Source organism: Periophthalmus magnuspinnatus, chromosome 22, assembly GCF_009829125.3.
Source record: "Periophthalmus magnuspinnatus isolate fPerMag1 chromosome 22, fPerMag1.2.pri, whole genome shotgun sequence".
NCBI classification, from domain to species: Eukaryota; Metazoa; Chordata; class Actinopteri; order Gobiiformes; family Gobiidae; genus Periophthalmus; species Periophthalmus magnuspinnatus.
In genome coordinates, this window is record NC_047147.1 from 876719 (window position 1) to 894471 (window position 17753).

A 17753-nucleotide genomic window follows, 5' to 3' on the forward strand; every position below is an offset into this window, starting at 1 on the left:
ATTTTTTAAGATGAATATTGTGGTTTAAAATGTCTAATATATAATGTTATGATGCACAGGTGTCAGAGATTATAACACAGAGACACAAGCACAATATGTCTTCTTTAAATTATTCCCTTGTTGTGCTTTCCTGTATGTTACATTACATTCACTGTAAGTAAAAAATACACTGCTGTCTGCAAAACTATAAATAAATATACTTTCATTAAATAAAACCAGTTTCCTTATTAGACAGAGAAAGATATCTGCGCTAATGGTTTATACAGATAGCACAGTCTACTATAAGCCATACTGCAACAAGAAATATCTTATAGGCTATGTTCACACTTGTACACAAAATCTAAACTGGGAATAAACCTGGACTAAACCTGGACTAAACTTCAAACTAAACCTAGAACTAAACCAGGACTAAATCAAATTAGACCAGGACTAAACCAGGACTAGACTAGAACCAAACCAAGTCTACAACAGGACTTAGCCTGGCTCAAACTGAAACAAGTGTGAACGCAGCCTTTGTGTAAATGCTTTACTTTCTGAATTCATAATTTGAGTAATTTTCACTAGTTTAAATGCATTCTCTTATTATTAGATATAGATATAAACTAGAATACATCTAATATAACAAAACGAAAAGGCTTTTTAATGACCAAAACATTCCTATATCACTCACTGATTTCATTTTGATAGAAAGCAGGCAAAATAAGAAAATAGGCAACATTATCTTGGTCTTGGTTCAAAAGTTAACTAAATATAAAGTAGTTAAAATACTCAAATTATGACTCTTTATTTTAAAGGCCCTGCACCTGATTTTTCCCATGTATTTGAGCAAATGTGTCTATCCCCAATGCAGATATACTGACCTCAAAAGCTGTAAAAGCAGCTCTTGAGGTCAAAATAAGGCTGCTGTGCTCTGTCTGCAGCTAATTATAAAGCAGTATCTTGTCGTATAAGCAGGAAGTGCACTGTTAGCATGCTAGTTGTTGTTAGCATTATCTCAGAGTGCTTATAAACATCTTGGTGAATAATGAGGATGTTCACAATGCATAAGGTAAGTGAGGAGTAACTTTGGACCACTGCAAACTGAACTATTTCTGTTTTTCATGTTTTAAAACAGTAAAAATCAGGTACAGCGCATATCAACTTTTCTAAATAATGTATTTTTCCAAGTATAAAAAACAAACCTGTTCTCAAGTGTTGCAGACAGACTTCCTAAAGATTCAAACTGAAGCTAATTGCAATGCATTTACAGGCATAAGCTCTTATCAAGTCATCACCACTGCTCAACCAGGTACAGATATACCTTTGTAACGCACAGCTCGAATGGTCTGAAAAATCCACAAAAATACAAATCATCCGGATGACGAAGAGGATGGCGAGGATGAGGAAGACGAGGAGGAAGAGGGGGGCGGTCTGTGTGGATCGCTTCCTGATGATGTCACGTCCTTTTCCTTTCTACTTCCTGTGCACACTGACCTCTGGGCGGGTTTGAACTGCCAGGTGACCCTCTTGGCGGTGGTTGAAGTTTCAGATGATCCTGGTGAATTGTCTGTGGGGGATGGGGGAGATGGGCAGGAGGTGGGGCTGGAAGGAGCTGGTCCCAAACTTTCGACACACTGGAGAAAAAAACATGTACTGCATTAGTAACAAGGCTTCATTCAGAATATATGATCTGTGTAGATTTCAGACTTCAGAAATCCAGACTTATTTAGCAATTGGCTCAGTGCATCTCGTCTAGTTGTAGTTTTAGCATATTTTGTCAAATTGTCTAGTTTAGTCATGTTTTCATTCCTGAACTACTATGGGACTAAACAAGGTCTACATGAGAATCAACTCCATAAAGCTGCTTTAAAATGAACATATTAGGTCCAGGTGTAAACCAGCCTTAAACCAGGTCTAAACAAGGATTAAACCAGGCCTAAATCAGGTCTAAACCAGGTCTAAACCAGATCTAAACCAGGTGTAAACCAGCCTTAAACCAGGTCTAAACAAGGATTAAACCAGGCCTAAATCAGGTCTAAACCAGGTCTAAACCAGATCTAAACCAGGTCTAAACCAGCCTTAAACCAGGTCTAAACAAGGATTAAACCAGGCCTAAATCAGGTCTAAACCAGGTCTAAACCAGGTCTAAACCAGATCTAAACCAGCCTTAAACCAGGTCTAAACAAGGATTAAACCAGGCCTAAATCAGGTCTAAACCAGGTCTAAACCAGATCTAAACCAGGTCTAAACCAGGTCTAAACCAGGACTAAAGAAAGTTCAAATAAGGACTGAACCAGGTCTAAAGCAGGTCTAAAGCAGGTCTAAAGCAGGTCTAAAGCAGGTCTAAAGCAGGTCTAAAGCAGGTCTAAACCAGGATTAAATCAGGATTAAATCAGGATCAAACCAGGTCTACACCAGGTCTAAACCCCGACTAAACAAGGACTAAACCAGGTCTAAACTAGATCTAAATCAGGACTAAACAAGGCCTAAACCAGGTCTAAACCACCAGGTCAAAACCAGGTCTAAAGCTCAGAGCCATACCTCTGGCTCTGGTGGCTCTTCATACAGGTCCCATTGTGGCTCCACGGGGGGTCGTTTGGAGCGAGACGTCCCAGAGGCCTTGGTGCCTGAGGCCTTGGTCCCAGAGGAGGTTCTGGGGGGGCGGCTGGGGTCCGAGTCCGACAGGTCTGAGTCCCAGTCTGAGTCTCCAGCTACAGATCCACAGCCGTGAACGGACACATCCACAGGTCCGGAATCGGAGCTCTCCGAGTCCGACTCCCTGCAAGAAAAAGAGGGATAAATATATTTTACTAGGTTCAGCATTATCATACAGAGCCATTCAATGCAAAAAAATATATATATATTATTTAAAATACTACATCCGTTTTTGTTTGTTTGTTGTTTTTTTTTATTTAAACTGTATTTGTCAAAAAGGTTAAAAAATTCAAAATGCCTGTAATTTTAAACAGGGCTGGAGATAGGTCAGAATGATCAGATGTAGTTTGCTGTGTAACTATAGATGTGTGGACCTGGTTTATTGTTCATATCTCTGTAATTACTGGGCCTAGCCGCATGAAACAAAAACTGATCCAAAGTTCAACCTGTTCTTTGTTAGCTTAAACAAAAGCTTCAGAATATAGTGGCATTTGTCAATCCCAAAAATGTGATTGTCAGTTAAAAGAACTTTGTCGTCAAAAGATGGTCATGGCAAGTTTGTGGAGCCAATGCTAATGCCAATGTTAATGCTAATGCTGCATTCATGTGGTCCTCGGGAACTTGGGATTCTGAGATGTGATGACAGGATTCTGACTTGCGTTCATGTGTTTTTATATCGGAAAGTCAGGATTTTGCTGTCACCCATAATAAAAACATTGAGTCTGCTTATTAGCAGTGTTTTAATAGAGCTCACCAGTAAGAGCTGTTGCTGTTAGCCTTCTCAAAACTAAAGGTTAGTCTGTTTGTTTACTTGTAGTGTTGGATTTTTCTTACGCAAATTTTCTTGCTCTTATGATAATGGGCACTTTACTAAATCTGTAAATCTGGTAACGTTTAGTCAAAGAGCTCAAATGTGAAAGATAAACAGACAAATCAGCTGATTTTTGGAGCAGGTGCTGTCTGGGGCAGAAGTCAGGCTGAAGGTTTTGAGTTCCTGAGTAGTTTTTCCGACTTGTGCTGTGTTCATGTGCAAGCTGGAAAAAGCATCTTCACAAATTCCCAAGGACCACACAAATGCAGCATAAGGTTCAAGATTTGTAGACATAAGTTTGAATACTGATAGTCTCCATGGAGATGTTATTGCTGTGAATGTTCCGCAGTATGGCATTCAACTTCTCTATTGCCATGAAGTCAAGCCACTACCCCAAACCCAAGTGACAAGTCATCGTTATTATTAGTGGCAACCCTGCTAACAATAACAATGAATATTTGTCAAGGCATTTTTGAGCAATAAAACATCTGTAATTCAATTAATGTAAACTGGATCAGTTTAATGCCGTACTGTGCAAAATTCCAGGTGAAGAAATAACCCTTCATTGGTGACAAGCAAGTAGAAATGTTACTTAGTGTAGCTTTAGGTGCTGCCTCTCCCTGGTACTTGGTTCTAGCTCGGCATGATATCTTGGTGTTTTATTGTTTTATTCTTCTTTGGCTGTGCGTCCTATTTTTATTTCTGTTTTGGTTAGTTGTTGTTTATGTGAAGCAGTATAGTCCATTTAAGGTTGGTTCACAGAAAGTCTGAGATTTTTTCCTCTGAAGCACTTGGTCTAAAATGTCTGAAAGTGACTGCTCTACGAAATGTGTTTTGATCGTCGTTCTCTCCTCAACAGTTCTCGCCATTTGTCACAATATTTTGAATGTCGATGTTTACTCCCCCTCTTCTAAAATGCCACTCGTAATGTGCTTATTTCCTTAAAAACATCAACAAAAAACACCAATCTGACCCCAAACCCCTCACTAAACATGTCAGACATGATGTAAAAGTCAGAGGTGTAGTTTCTAGCCTGAAGTCAAAATAGCACATTTACAGAGACATGGCTCCCCAGCATCTGAGCCTTACATAATCTGATCTGATGCCAGCTGCCTCCATGCTGCTCTAACTTAGCTACGCCAGCGCCAACACACTACCTGCTACTGAAAAATATCACACCTAAACCAGGACTAACACAGATCTAAACCAGGACTAACACAGATCTAAACCAGGACTAACACAGATCTAAACCAGGACTAACACAGATCTAAACCAGGACTACCACAGATCTAAACCAGGATTAAGACACCTAAACCAAGACTAACACAGATCTAAACCAGGACTAATACAGATCTAAATCAGGACTAACACAGATCTAAACCATGACTAATGCAGATCTAAATCAGGACTAACACAGATCTAAACCAGGACTAATACAGATCTAAAACAGGACTAACACAGATCTAAACCAGGACTAACACAGATCTAAACCAGGATTAAGACATCTAAACCAGGACTAACACAGATCTAAACCAGGACTAACACAGATCTAAACCAGGACTAACACAGATCTAAACCAGGACTAACACAGATCTAAACCAGGACTAACACAGATCTAAACCAGGACTAACACAGATCTAAACCAGGATTAAGACACCTAAACCAAGACTAACACAGATCTAAACCAGGACTAATACAGATCTAAATCAGGACACACAGATCTAAACCATGACTAATGCAGATCTAAATCAGGACTAACACAGATCTAAACCAGGACTAATACAGATCTAAAACAGGACTAACACAGATCTAAACCAGGACTAACACAGATCTAAACCAGGATTAAGACATCTAAACCAGGACTAACACAGATCTAAACCAGGACTAACACAGATCTAAACCAGGACTAACACATATCTAAACCAGGACTAATACAGATCTAAACCAGAACTAACAGATCTAAATCAGGACTAACACAGATCTAAACCATGACTAATGCAGATCTAAATCAGGACTAACACAGATCTAAACCAGGACTAATACAGATCTAAAACAGGACTAACACAGATCTAAACCAGGACTAACACAGATCTAAACCAGGATTAAGACATCTAAACCAGGACTAACACAGATCTAAACCAGGACTAATACAGATCTAAATCAGGACTAACAAAGATCTAAACCAGGACTAATACAGACCTAAACCAGGACTAACACAGATCTAAACCAGGATTAAGACACCTAAACCAGGACTAACGCAGATCTAAACCGGGACTAACGCAGATCTAAACCCGGACTAAAACAGATCTAAACCAGGACTAATACAGATCTAAACCAGGATTAAGACAGATCTAAACCAGGACTAAAACAGATCTAAACCAGGACTAAGACAGATCTAAACCAGGACTAATACAGATCTAAACCAGGACTAATACAGATCTAAACCAGGACTAATACAGATCTAAACCAGGACTAACACATATCAAAACCAGGACTAATACAGATCTTTGCTGACTAGTGTCCCCCTTTCCCATCTTACTGTCCCCCCCTACCCTTACATTAAGGTTTTATGACAAATAGTAAATTATAGTAAAATCTAATTATATATTAGAATAAATACAGTATCCACAGTTTACTGTCAGTAAATACGTCTGAAAATGAAAAATCGATCACCCCTCCCTGTTGTTACACATTGGTTTAGTCCGTTGCTCCGGCGATGTGCACGCGGGCGCCAGAGCTATACATTTGCTGTCATTTTCCGCGCCAAAGAGACAGAAATTCGGTGAAAATGTTTAGCTAATGCCAATAAAGCCTCATTGTATCATTCAGAAATTCAGTTTTTTTATTCTGCTTCATTACTTAAAACGTCACGTGTCACAGTAATGTCCAAACATGGAGAAAAGGCGAGTGTAGATTAGGTCATAGTCCATCAAACACTGGCAAACACTAAACTTCACGGGCATAAATATACAAAAACATAATACAAAACTATACACTACAACTTGACACACCTGATGTAATGACCTGTAGTTTCATTAGCAGGATGCACGCTGATTGCATTGTGATGGTGCTCTGAAGGGGGAGTGACTTTGCACAGAGAGCAAAGGGAGGGGGGGTCTCAAAGTGTCAAAAACGAAAGTGCAACTTATAAAACATAATAATATTATGTATCTGGCAAAGTAGCATTTTCAAAACCATAGAAGTAAATATGCTTATCTAAATATGTTATACCTTAGAAGTAAAATACCCCCTCTTTAAGAATGCTGAAAATAGATCCAAACCTGGTCTAAATCAGGGCTACATATGGACTAAAAATGGTTTGTTATAGATCTAAACCAGGACTAAACCAGGTCTGATCCACCAGATCTAAACTAGAACTAAACCTGGACTACACACACAAGAATGCCAAAAATAGATTGAAATGAGAGCTCGGTCTAAACCAGGACTCCATGCTGCTCTGACGTAGATAAGCTGGTAGCGACACACAAAAACGAATCACACACCTAACAAGGACTAACCAAGGTCTAAGCCAGGTCTAAACCACATCTAAACCTCAACTAAATGCAGTCTAAGTCAGGACTAAATATGGACTAAAGAGAGTTTGTTAAAGATAAACCAGGACAAAACCAGGTCTGAACCACCATGTCTAAACCAGGTCTAAACCAGAACTCAACCAGATCTAAGCCAGGACTCCATGTTGCTCTGATGTAGCTAAACTAGCATCAATACACAACCTGCTGAGGAAAAACATCATAGTACCTAGAGATGGAACTGCCTCTAGAACAGTAACTGTGGTCATTTCCTCCCAGTTATGTCTCTGTGGCGTTTTATGGAGTCGTGCTAAAATCAATAAATCCTGACAGATCACACAGTGGACAGGGAGCTGTGGGTGGATGGCACTGACAGCATGTTAAACACTTGCAAATGAGGAGAATACATCACCAGTGGATACTTCTGTGTTTACATAGAGATGTCTTTGTGTCTCGATCCTAAAGCTAATGCTAACTTTTATTAAAAAGGAGGTCTGGTATAACAAAGTGCAATTTATAGTAAAGACTCCTCAATTGTTTTTATGTGTGGATTGTTAGTTTGTGGCGTTATTTGAATACTTATTAGGCTCCAAAATTAGTGTTAACATTGGCATTAACATGTCCTTAGAATGGACTGTGAAACATTGTTACATAACTCTAGTGTTATAAATCCATCTCTTTGCACCATGGATCATAAAGAAAATCACGCATACTTGCCACTGTAGCTAGTAGATGCTAATGCTAACTTTTATTAAAATGTTAGGTCTAACATAATAACAAAGTTACATTTATAGTAAAGAAAGTAAAGTAAATGTTTTTATACGTGGATAATTCGTTCGCAGCATTATTTTGAATCCTTACTGGGCTCTGGAATTAGCATTAGCATGTCATTGTATGATGCGGCTATTGTTACGTCCAATCCACTCTTGTGTTGTATATCTATGGATTATAAAGGAAATAGCATATACCTGTCACTGTAGCTTGTAGATGCTAATGCTAACTTTTCAGTAAAATTTATAGTAAAGACTATTTCATGCTTGTATATGTGGAATATTCGTTTGTGGCATTATTTGAATACTTACTAGGCTCTGAAATTAGCATTAGTATTAGCATGTCATTAGAATGAATTGTATGATGCAGCCATTATTACATTACCCACCAGTGTAGCTCGTAGATGCTAATGCTAACTTCTATTAAAATGTCTAACATAACAACAAAGTAAAATTTTTAGTGAAGACTACCCAATTGTTTTTATATGTGGATTATTAGTTTGTGGTGTTATTTGAATACTTATTAGACACCAAAATTAGCATTAGCATTAGCATATCACTAGAACTAACTGTATGATGCAGCCATTGCTATGTTACTATAGTGTTATATATCCATCTCTTTGCACCATGGATCATAAAGAAAATCGCACATACCTGCCACTGTAGCTTGTCGTCCCAGGAGGTCCCAGCAGGAGGCAGGCGGGAGCAGCCAGGTACACAAAGCTATCTGTGCACAGGAAATCCCCTTCTTCTGGTTTTTGGAGTTGCGTTCCTTTGACTTCCTGCATGACCTTGGACTGGCTGAACTGCGTGGTCACATCTGCTTGTATTGTGGTCATATCTCTCTTGATTTCATGAGGAGACCCTTTTAGCATTACCTCACTGTGAGAGGAGGGACGCGCTGAAACAGCTAAATAAACAAAGCTATCCGTTTGCGCAAATGGATCTATGTCTCCGCAATCCAGTCCTGATGTTCGAAACGGTTTCTTAGTTGGATTGATTTGGTATTTAATAGATTGGTTTATTGGTGATCGGCACAATGGCGACTCACCTCCCATTACCGTAACTTTTTTCCTTGGTGGTAGTTCATGATCTTTTGACCCAGTCTGTTCAATTGGAGGGGTAATAATTGGTATATTTGCACTGATTTTACACTCTGGAGTTTCATTTTGTTGTAAATTATCTTCATTATCGTCTTGTATAGATGTATTAAGGAGAGATGGATAACACCACTGCAATTCTGCGCTTTCTTCTCGCCCCCATTCCTTTAACCCATCCTCTCCATCTTTGTCCAGTGACGTGCTGCTACTGCCCAGGTCGGATCCACTGATTGGCTGATCGCTGTCTGAGCCTGCCTCCTCCTGGCTCTGATTGGACAGGGACAGGAAGATGCCACTGGAGTCGGACTCTAATGTTAGGTTCGAGTCGGGAGAGCTGTCCTCTTTAGCGGGGCTAGAAAAAGACAACACACAGTCAGTGACAAGCTACTATGCTAAAGGAGGGTTAGCGCAGCGCTTTTATCCCCCCGGAGACTGTTGCCATGGACACCGGTAAATTTGTCTTAGCCTACTTTTTTAGATCAAGGACGTTGATGCTATTTCCTCTACTCCAGACACCAAGCAACAGGATCATTCAGGGACACAAGTAGCAGTTTTCAAATCAAACTGAACAATGGATGGATGGATGTCTTATTCTTAGAAAAGAGTGGTTTTGTTCATCAGTTGTGCGGTATTTTTATGAGAAATATCCATAAAGACCTGCTATATAATTTCTATCCTACCTCAATAATTTAGATAGCATTACAAGTCCTACAGCGGTGGTTCTCAAAATGTTATGCATGGGATCACTGGTGGTCTATTACCTGTTTGAGCCAAGAATAGTTCTTATTTAGTCCTGGTTAAGTCCTCGTTTAGTCTTGGTTTAGTTCTGATTAAGTCCTGGTTTAGTTCTAGTTTAGTCCTGGTTAAATCCTGATTTAGAACCTCTCATCATAAGAACAGTTTCTTCCCCTCTGCTCAATTTATAACATCTGTACCAATTGATGCTTTAGAATATCTGCACTAAACTGGACACTTTATAATACCTGTCACCTTAATAAGTCATATTTGCACTTTTGTTCTGATGTTGTATATATCTACCTCTAAGGCTCTTTTTAACTTTATGCATGCCCTCATTTGTACTTATTTAGTGTTTTATGTTGCACTTTATCACCGAAGAAAGTTTGAGTTGTGTTCAATGACAATGGCAATAAAGTCTTCTGATATTCTGATATTCTGATATATTAAGACATTGTTCAGATCAGGCACAGACTCCTCCTCCTTTAGTCCTGGTGTAGTCCTGGTTTAGTCCCGGTTAAGTCCAGGTTTAGTACTGGTTTAGCGCCGGTTTAGTCCTGATTTAGTCCTGATTAAGTCCTGGTTTAGTCCTGGTTATGTCCTGGTTATGTCCTGGTTCAGTCCTGGTTTAGTCCTGGTTTAGTCCTGGTTTAGACCTGGTCTATACCTGGTTTAGTCCTAGTTTAGTCCCAGTCAAGTCCTGGATAAGGCCTGGTTTAGTCCTGGTTTAGACCAGGTTTAGTCCCAGTTTAATCCTGGTCAAGTCCTGGTTTAGTCCTAGTTTGGTCCTGGTTTAGTCCTGATTTAGTTCTGATTTAGTCCTGGTTAAGTCCTGGTTACATCATGGTTTAGTCCTGTTTCAGTCCTGGTTTAGTCCTGGTTTAGTCCTGGTTCAGTCCTTATTTTGTCTTGGTTTAGTTCTGGTTAAGTCCTAGTTATACAGGCAGAGGGTTTCTGTGTCATCACTATTTCTTGTATTTTTGTACTTTTCTTCTTCAACGTTTCCCACAAACCACTTATCTGACGTAAAACTATGATAAATATTGACCACAGGTGCCCCGCCACCAAACCAAGTCAGAATTAGAAAAACATGAAAACTTGCAGTATGGGCTTTAAATACATTTATCAGGGTTAGACAGAGTTAGTTATTGTTTTACCTGGTCCCAGCTGGAGGTCTGTCTGTGTCTGCAGTTGGAGAGGACAGTTCCAGATTGACTTGTGATCTGCTTCCAACTCCTCCTAATCAGACAAAACATAGAGATTTATTTAAACATACCAGGTTAACAGGCAGGTCGCGACTAACACTGTAATAAGGAATATTTAGGTTTGTTTATATTACTTAAATAATTGTGTTTTGAGTGATATGACAAGTCCTGTTTTATTAAGTTGGTTCTGGTTTTCTTTTTCAGAAACTTTTTGGGTGTACTAGTTTTCACGGTTGTCATTCACAGGCACATGTTGCTATTCCAATCTCTACGCATGTTACGACTGATAAAAACTGAAAATCTTTATTGCAGTAATTACCAATTAATGTAAAGTGGAACAAAGCACTGAATCCACTTTGTTCACTACCAAATTGTGTATATAGTGTTTGAATAGCATTATCTACCTAGTCTTTTTTTGGCCATTTCATTGCAAACTAGGTAAATTTGGAGCTTACTAGTCAAAAACAACAAAAGTGTGTGCTGGCTCCAGTGGCCTCTGCAGTTTCCAGTAGTTGGTGACATCATGCATACCCTGAATATAGCCAGGTGTTTTTGATTACAAACACCTGTCTGTAGGGGCAGAATTTGAAATGTGGATACCTGTGAGACTATTCACGCTGTTCCTTATACCTCCAGGTCCCACCCCTCCTCCCCCCTCCCCCTCCCCTTTAGTCCTCCAGACCCCGCTCCTCCTCCCCCTTCACCCTCCCCTTTAGTCCTCCAGACCCCGCTCCTCCTCCCCTCTCACTCTCCCCTTTAGTCGTCCAGACTCCGCCTCACCTGCCCCTTCACTATCCCCTTTAGTTCTCCAGATCACCCCCCTCTGCAGGTCACAGGATCGGGCCAAGTTACAGGTTACATCTGCGGAGAGGCGAGCTGAATGCAAGAACACATTTTTTGAAGGCATTTTTAAAAAAGCAGTAATTGACCAAAAAATAAAAATAAAACATACCGTGGAACATTCCAGGCAAAGCAACATTGCTACAGAGACAGTCTTAAGGATCTTTTAAACCCAAATATTTTTTTCTGTGGTACTTTTCAAAACATTCAAAAGCCTACATTTTGACTGTATCTATTTTGCTTCTTTCGAATAAATTACACACCAGCGGGAGTAAGATTGCTACTCTTTTCTCCAAACCAATTTTCCACACCACAGGGAGATTTTGTGGCTCGAAAATATCTTGAAACCAGTCGATACGTTACAATACACAAACCAGGGCAAAACATCTCAAAACAGCTCAACGTGCCCATTCAGGTCTGTTTAAACCATCTATGTGTTTGATGCGTTTTTGCAGTGTATGTTTTCTTTAATGCAAATGCTATTTATTCACTTCTAAATGCCAATGAATGAGACCTTATAATGAACCAATTAGAACAAATGGACCTGGCCCTGGAGCCATTACAGGAGTCAGATCTGCATAAAAATGTCTTGTTTTTTAATTCAGAACTGGTGTTTGTAAGACAGATTGTTAGAGCTATATTTTGGCATGCTATAGAAAAAATATGATGAGGAAGGAACTTTGTAAGGCCAGACTACAAAATACAAAAAAATACAAAATTTATCCCCCTTCATCCCCTGCCCGAATGATCCTGGGAGCTATGTTCTCAGGGACTTCATGCCCCTGGTAGGGTCACCCATGGCAAACAGGTCCAGGGGGACGGTCAGACTAAGAGTGGTTCAGAAGCCCTTTATGTCGAGTGAACAATCAAGGCTAGTTACTTCGCCCGGACCGGCAATACCAGTGCCCCACTCTGAAGCCAGGCCTGGGGTGGGTGCTTGACAGCGAGCGCCTGGCGGCGGGGCTGTCCTTACGTGGACCCACCACCCATAGGAAGATCCGTAAGGGGCCAGTGCAGAGACATCTGGATGGCAGTCGAAGGTGGGGCCCTCGAAGATCGGCTCTGGGGACATGGAGACTGGCTCTGGGGACATGGAATGTCACCTCGCTGGGAGGGAAGGAGCCGGAGCTTATGCGGGAGGTTGAGCGTTACCGTCTAGAAATAGTTGACCTCACCTCCACGCATAGCTTGGGCTCTGGAACTCAACTACTTGAGATGGACTGGACTTTCTATTTCTCTGGCGTTGCCTCTGGGGAGGGCAGGTGCAGAGAGATGTGGGCAACATTAACATAACTTAAATTTACTTCTAACTCACCCACAGCTCATTTTTACCACAAACCTTTAAGAGAGCTGAATAGTCATGTTCTGTGTAATTATTAAGTATATATATACATATGTATATAGTGCTGGGGTGGGTGCTCGCCAGCGAGCGCCTGGTGGCCGGGCCTTTCCCCACGGGGCCCGGTCGGGCCCAGCCCGAAGGAACGACGTGGGGCCGTCCTCCCGTGGACCCACCACCTGCGGGAGGAGCCATGCGGGGCGGGTGCAAAGAGATCCGGGCGGCAGTCGAAGGCGGGGACCTCAACGACCAGATCTCCGGACATGGAGACTAGCTCTGGGGACATGGAATGTCACCTCGCTGGGGGGGAAGGAGCCTGAGCTTGTGCAGGAGATTGAGCGTTACCGGCTAGATATAGTCGGCCTCACCTCCACGCACAGCTTGGGCTCTGGAACCCAACTTCTTGAGAGGGGTTGGACTCTCCATTTCTCTGGCGTTGCCCGCAGGGAGAGGCGGCGAGCTGGTGTGGGCTTGCTCATTGCCCCACAGCTCAGCTGCCACGTGATGTTGATGTGTGATGGCTCTGGATTGGCTCTTTGGTTACTATGATACTCGCGGTCGGAACTAAGCTCCAAATACACCGCTATAACTGCTAGTCTTGATGAGCTTCATTTGGGGCCGAACGCTGTGGGTGACGTCACACTCACTTAGTCCACTTCTTTATACAGTCTATGGTTTTACTGACAAAGGACTGGCTGTAGACATCTCCAATAAAAAGACACAAGCTGATGACTGATTACTAACAAAATGAAAGACAAGTCTACAGTCTCTCTGTTTAAGGCCTTGAAGCAAAACAGCACATACGAGTTGGCAGCATTACTTCCTTAAACTACACTCCTGTAGTTAATAGATTCCCACTGGTCTGCAGAGCTCCCTAAGCTGCCCACAGAGCATAAAACACTTAAGAACAATAAAATGTAACGTAATAAAAAGCCAAGACTCTGTGGCGGCAGTTTGGCCAAGCACACGAATTAAAAAAGACATAAAAGTTCAATGATTTAATACAGTTTTCTATACAACCTGAAGAAGAAAGAAAGAGCTAAGTCCGTGTTTAAGAATATAAATGTGCTGCTGTGTTTCAGGTGACATCACAACATTCTACAGGCCAATGTTATATAACACAGATGGGAACAGCTAAAATGAATATAGTTATAGTTACAGATTTGTGTTGTTATACAGTGAGTTCTTGAGTCTAGTCAGTAACATAAATGCTCAGGTTGAATATTTGTGCATTTACCATCTGAATTTTTCATGGCAAAGTGCAATGTAATATATCGGGAAAAACTGGCTCCTGTTCCCATCTGGGAGTATGACATCATCATCCTAGAATCTGAAAAATTGATACTTTGCAGCTGATATCATCAACATTCCCTGGGGATGTGATGCTAACTGTAGGCTCTGCTCTGTCTGCGGCTTTATTAGACTTTAATGTGGGATTTATTTTAACACAATCTGATGAGAAAGAGCTGGTTTACCTGGAATTACAACAGGTGAGCTGATTTTTGCTTTTAAACAAGTTCAGTCATCATGGTATCTGCTGAGCATTCCACCAATAGAGATTTGTGTAGAACACCCCAGCGTGATGTCACTGCAGAGTATCAATAGGTTGCGTGCATGTTCTAGAATTTGATCATGACCATTAATTTCATATGGAGGTCTGTGTAACTCTATCAGAGAGTCTCTGCTTTGGAAAGAACTAGCCAAACTTCTGATCCACAAACATTAACCCTTCTTCTTAACTTATATATAGTATTATTTATTATTATTATTATTATTTATTATAGTCATAGTAATCTTATGTCTTTCAAATGACTACAATCGCATCTTTGGGGTTGAATAATGACTCCACTTTCTGAAGCAGTTGTGAAAAATATATATCTTTTACTTCTTTAAACTGACAGAGAAGATGCTGAACTGGTGTCAGTTTTTGTTTCACGTGGATAGGCCCAGTGATTACAAAGATATTAACCATAAACCAGGTCATAGTAAAAGCCAAAAGTAAAATCTGTCAACTGGACAAAAATTGTAGGCATGAAGATGTTTGGCTGCTCATCCAAGTCGCTTCTTCAGTTCTGGTCAGATTACTGCCGGATACTGTCTTATATCTGTCTGAAGCAGGAGCTAACTGAAATTGGAAACAGCTGTTGTTTACAGTTTCTGTTTGTTGGCTACATCTATTGAGCTACACTAAGTGCGCACTTAGTCCTACTTAGTTTCCTTTGTTTTCTTTGGGTCTGAGGATAGAGTTATAGATGGGGGATAGATGATGTCTAAATCCCTATTCCTGTTCAAGAAAGGATTGTCTTTCTTAAGAAAAATAAATAAAAATTAAAAAAAATGTTAGGAAAGACAGTTAACAGATTGTACTTTTGGCTTTTACTATGGATTACACCTGGACAACTGAGACATAAACCATGTCCACACATCTACAGTCTGATAGTTACACAGGGAACTCCACCTGAGGATTCTGACCTCTGATCTCCAGCTCAGTTTAACCTATAGGATTATATTCTACAATGTTGTGATATCATGGGTTAGTGTGTTTTTTTTGCATTCTAGAATGATGATGACGTCATATTCCTAGATGGGCAGGGCAAGAGCCATTTTTCCGTATTGATTATATTGTATTTGGCTCATAGACTGTATATATAAATGGACATAGCTAATGCACTAGCCGGCACATTCCAGACATGAAGTGATCGTAGGTGCGCTCTGGCTCCATCAGCTCTGGCTCCAATTAACTTTACATTGAAAAACTGTGGCCTCTCTCTCTGTAACTGCTGCTGTTAGACTCATCATTTTGGTCTTAAATGTTTGTATTAACCACCTCTACATGATCCTGGTGTTTTTATTTCACTATTGTGCCTGTGAATCAAGATATGAGCATTAATATCAGACAAATCTTTCTTCACTCATACTGGTTCTTCAGATGCTATGATACTCGTGGTGGGAATTCCAAATATGGAACTCCGCTCCAAATTTGCCCCCATAACAGCATTATTTGACGACAGGGAAAATTGACTATTGCCCCGCCCATCTAGGAATATGACGTCATCACATTCTAGAACCTAAAAAAGCACTAATAGTTGTGATGTCTTCTGAAACAGCAATACCCAACTGATAGGGTGGTTTGGACGATGGTAAGATAAAGATTATTTCATTTGTTGCTTTTTTTTTTTTTTTTGTATAATATAGATAATTCTTGAACTCTTCTTCAAATTAGTTGTGAATACGGTCAAAACAGAGGCTGTATTTTAAGTCCTAATCAATTATAATCTATATTTATATTAATTATAATCTAAGGCTGCAACTGAATGAATGTAAGTGGCAAAGCCTGCAAATATTTAAAGTCCCACCATTTCCTCCACAAACGGCAAAATCTCAGTCTTATTCTGTATAAAAACTGCTAACCCTGTAGTCTAGATCTGCATGTTCTGAAATGTCCCTGTGTGTCAGATGCCCTCCCCAGGTCTACATGGAGTCTTGGACTGTATAAATAAGTGGACTAAGTGAGTGTAACGTCACCCACAGCTTTTGGCTCCAGTCAAAAGAAACTCATTGAGGCTAGCAGGGGTCAATCTGGAGCAGAGTTCCATATTTGGAATTCCAAGCGCAAGTATGATAGCAACCAAAGAGCCAATCCGTACAGGTTTGATAAACGCTGTCAATCAAACTTGTTGCTAATGCTAGCGGGGAAAGAAGGCTCCAGATTCGTTTGTTATTAATGTTCATAACTTGATTTACAACCACAATAGTGAAATAAAAGCAGTTACAGAGAGAGTGGCCACAGTTTTTCAGGGTAAAGTGAATTGGAGCCTGAGTCGATGGAGTCAGAAGTGCATTTATACATACAGTCTATGGGTCTTATTCTGTGTAAAAGCTGCTAACCCTGTTGTTCAGATCTGTAAAAACATGTCCTGAAACATGATTCCTGTATTAGTTTGTCAGTTCAGATTTCAGTCTTTTTGTCAATTCTTCTGGACAGAATCTTCTTATTAAAACATACATTTCAAAAACTTGTCAGAAAAATTGCAAATTTTTTTTCCCCCCAAATTGTTCAGCCATAATATAAATCATACTAAGTGACGTTTTAATTGTCAAAGACTTGGTCACGTATTTAGTAGTTCATGTGAAGTTGCATGAAGGATGAAGGATATTTTTAGTCTTGAAAAGTTTCCTCAAATTATAAATGATTTAAATTCTAGTCTGAACCCCACTGTGTTGTTCTGTAAAGTGATGCTCGTGGCTTTCATTAAGAATTTTAACCCCCGTCTCACCATCTCAAGCCGTCATCCTCCCAACTCATTTAAATATACTAATCAACTTGACTTATTCCCTCACACACCCCCACACACACCCCCCACACACAGACACACACACACACATATATATATATATATATATATATATATATATATATATATATATATATATATATAGCTGGTGTGGGCTTGCTCATTGCCCCACAGCTCAGCCGCTTCGTGTTGGGGTTCACTCCGGTGAACGAGAGGGTCGCGTCCCTGCGCCTTCGGGTCGGGGACAGGTCTCTCACTGTTGTGTCGGCCTACGGGCCAAACAGCAGTGCGGAGTACCCGGCCTTCTTGGAGTCCCTGGGAGGGGTACTAGACAGTGCACCAACCGGGGACTCCGTTGTTCTCCTGGGGGACTTCAACGCCCATGTGGGTAACGACAGTGACACCTGGAGGGGCGTGATTGGGAAGAACGGCCTCCCTGATCTGAACCCGAACGGTGTTTTGTTATTGGACTTCTGTGCTAATCACAGTTTGTC

General features: G+C 40.6%; 1 protein-coding gene across 1 annotated transcript; it reads right to left on the minus strand.

Annotated features, from left to right (window-relative positions):
• Positions 1-1349: 1349 nt before the first annotated feature.
• Positions 1350-12697, minus strand: LOC117390820 (uncharacterized protein DDB_G0271670-like). The gene is made up of 7 exons (XM_055231247.1): positions 12526-12697; positions 11566-11661; positions 10738-10819; positions 9018-9197; positions 8400-8627; positions 2521-2758; positions 1350-1613 (listed from the first exon to the last, which is right to left on the minus strand). The coding sequence occupies exons 1-7, from the start codon at positions 12695-12697 to the stop codon at positions 1350-1352; spliced, it is 1260 nt and encodes a 419-aa protein (XP_055087222.1).
• Positions 12698-17753: the final 5056 nt, after the last annotated feature.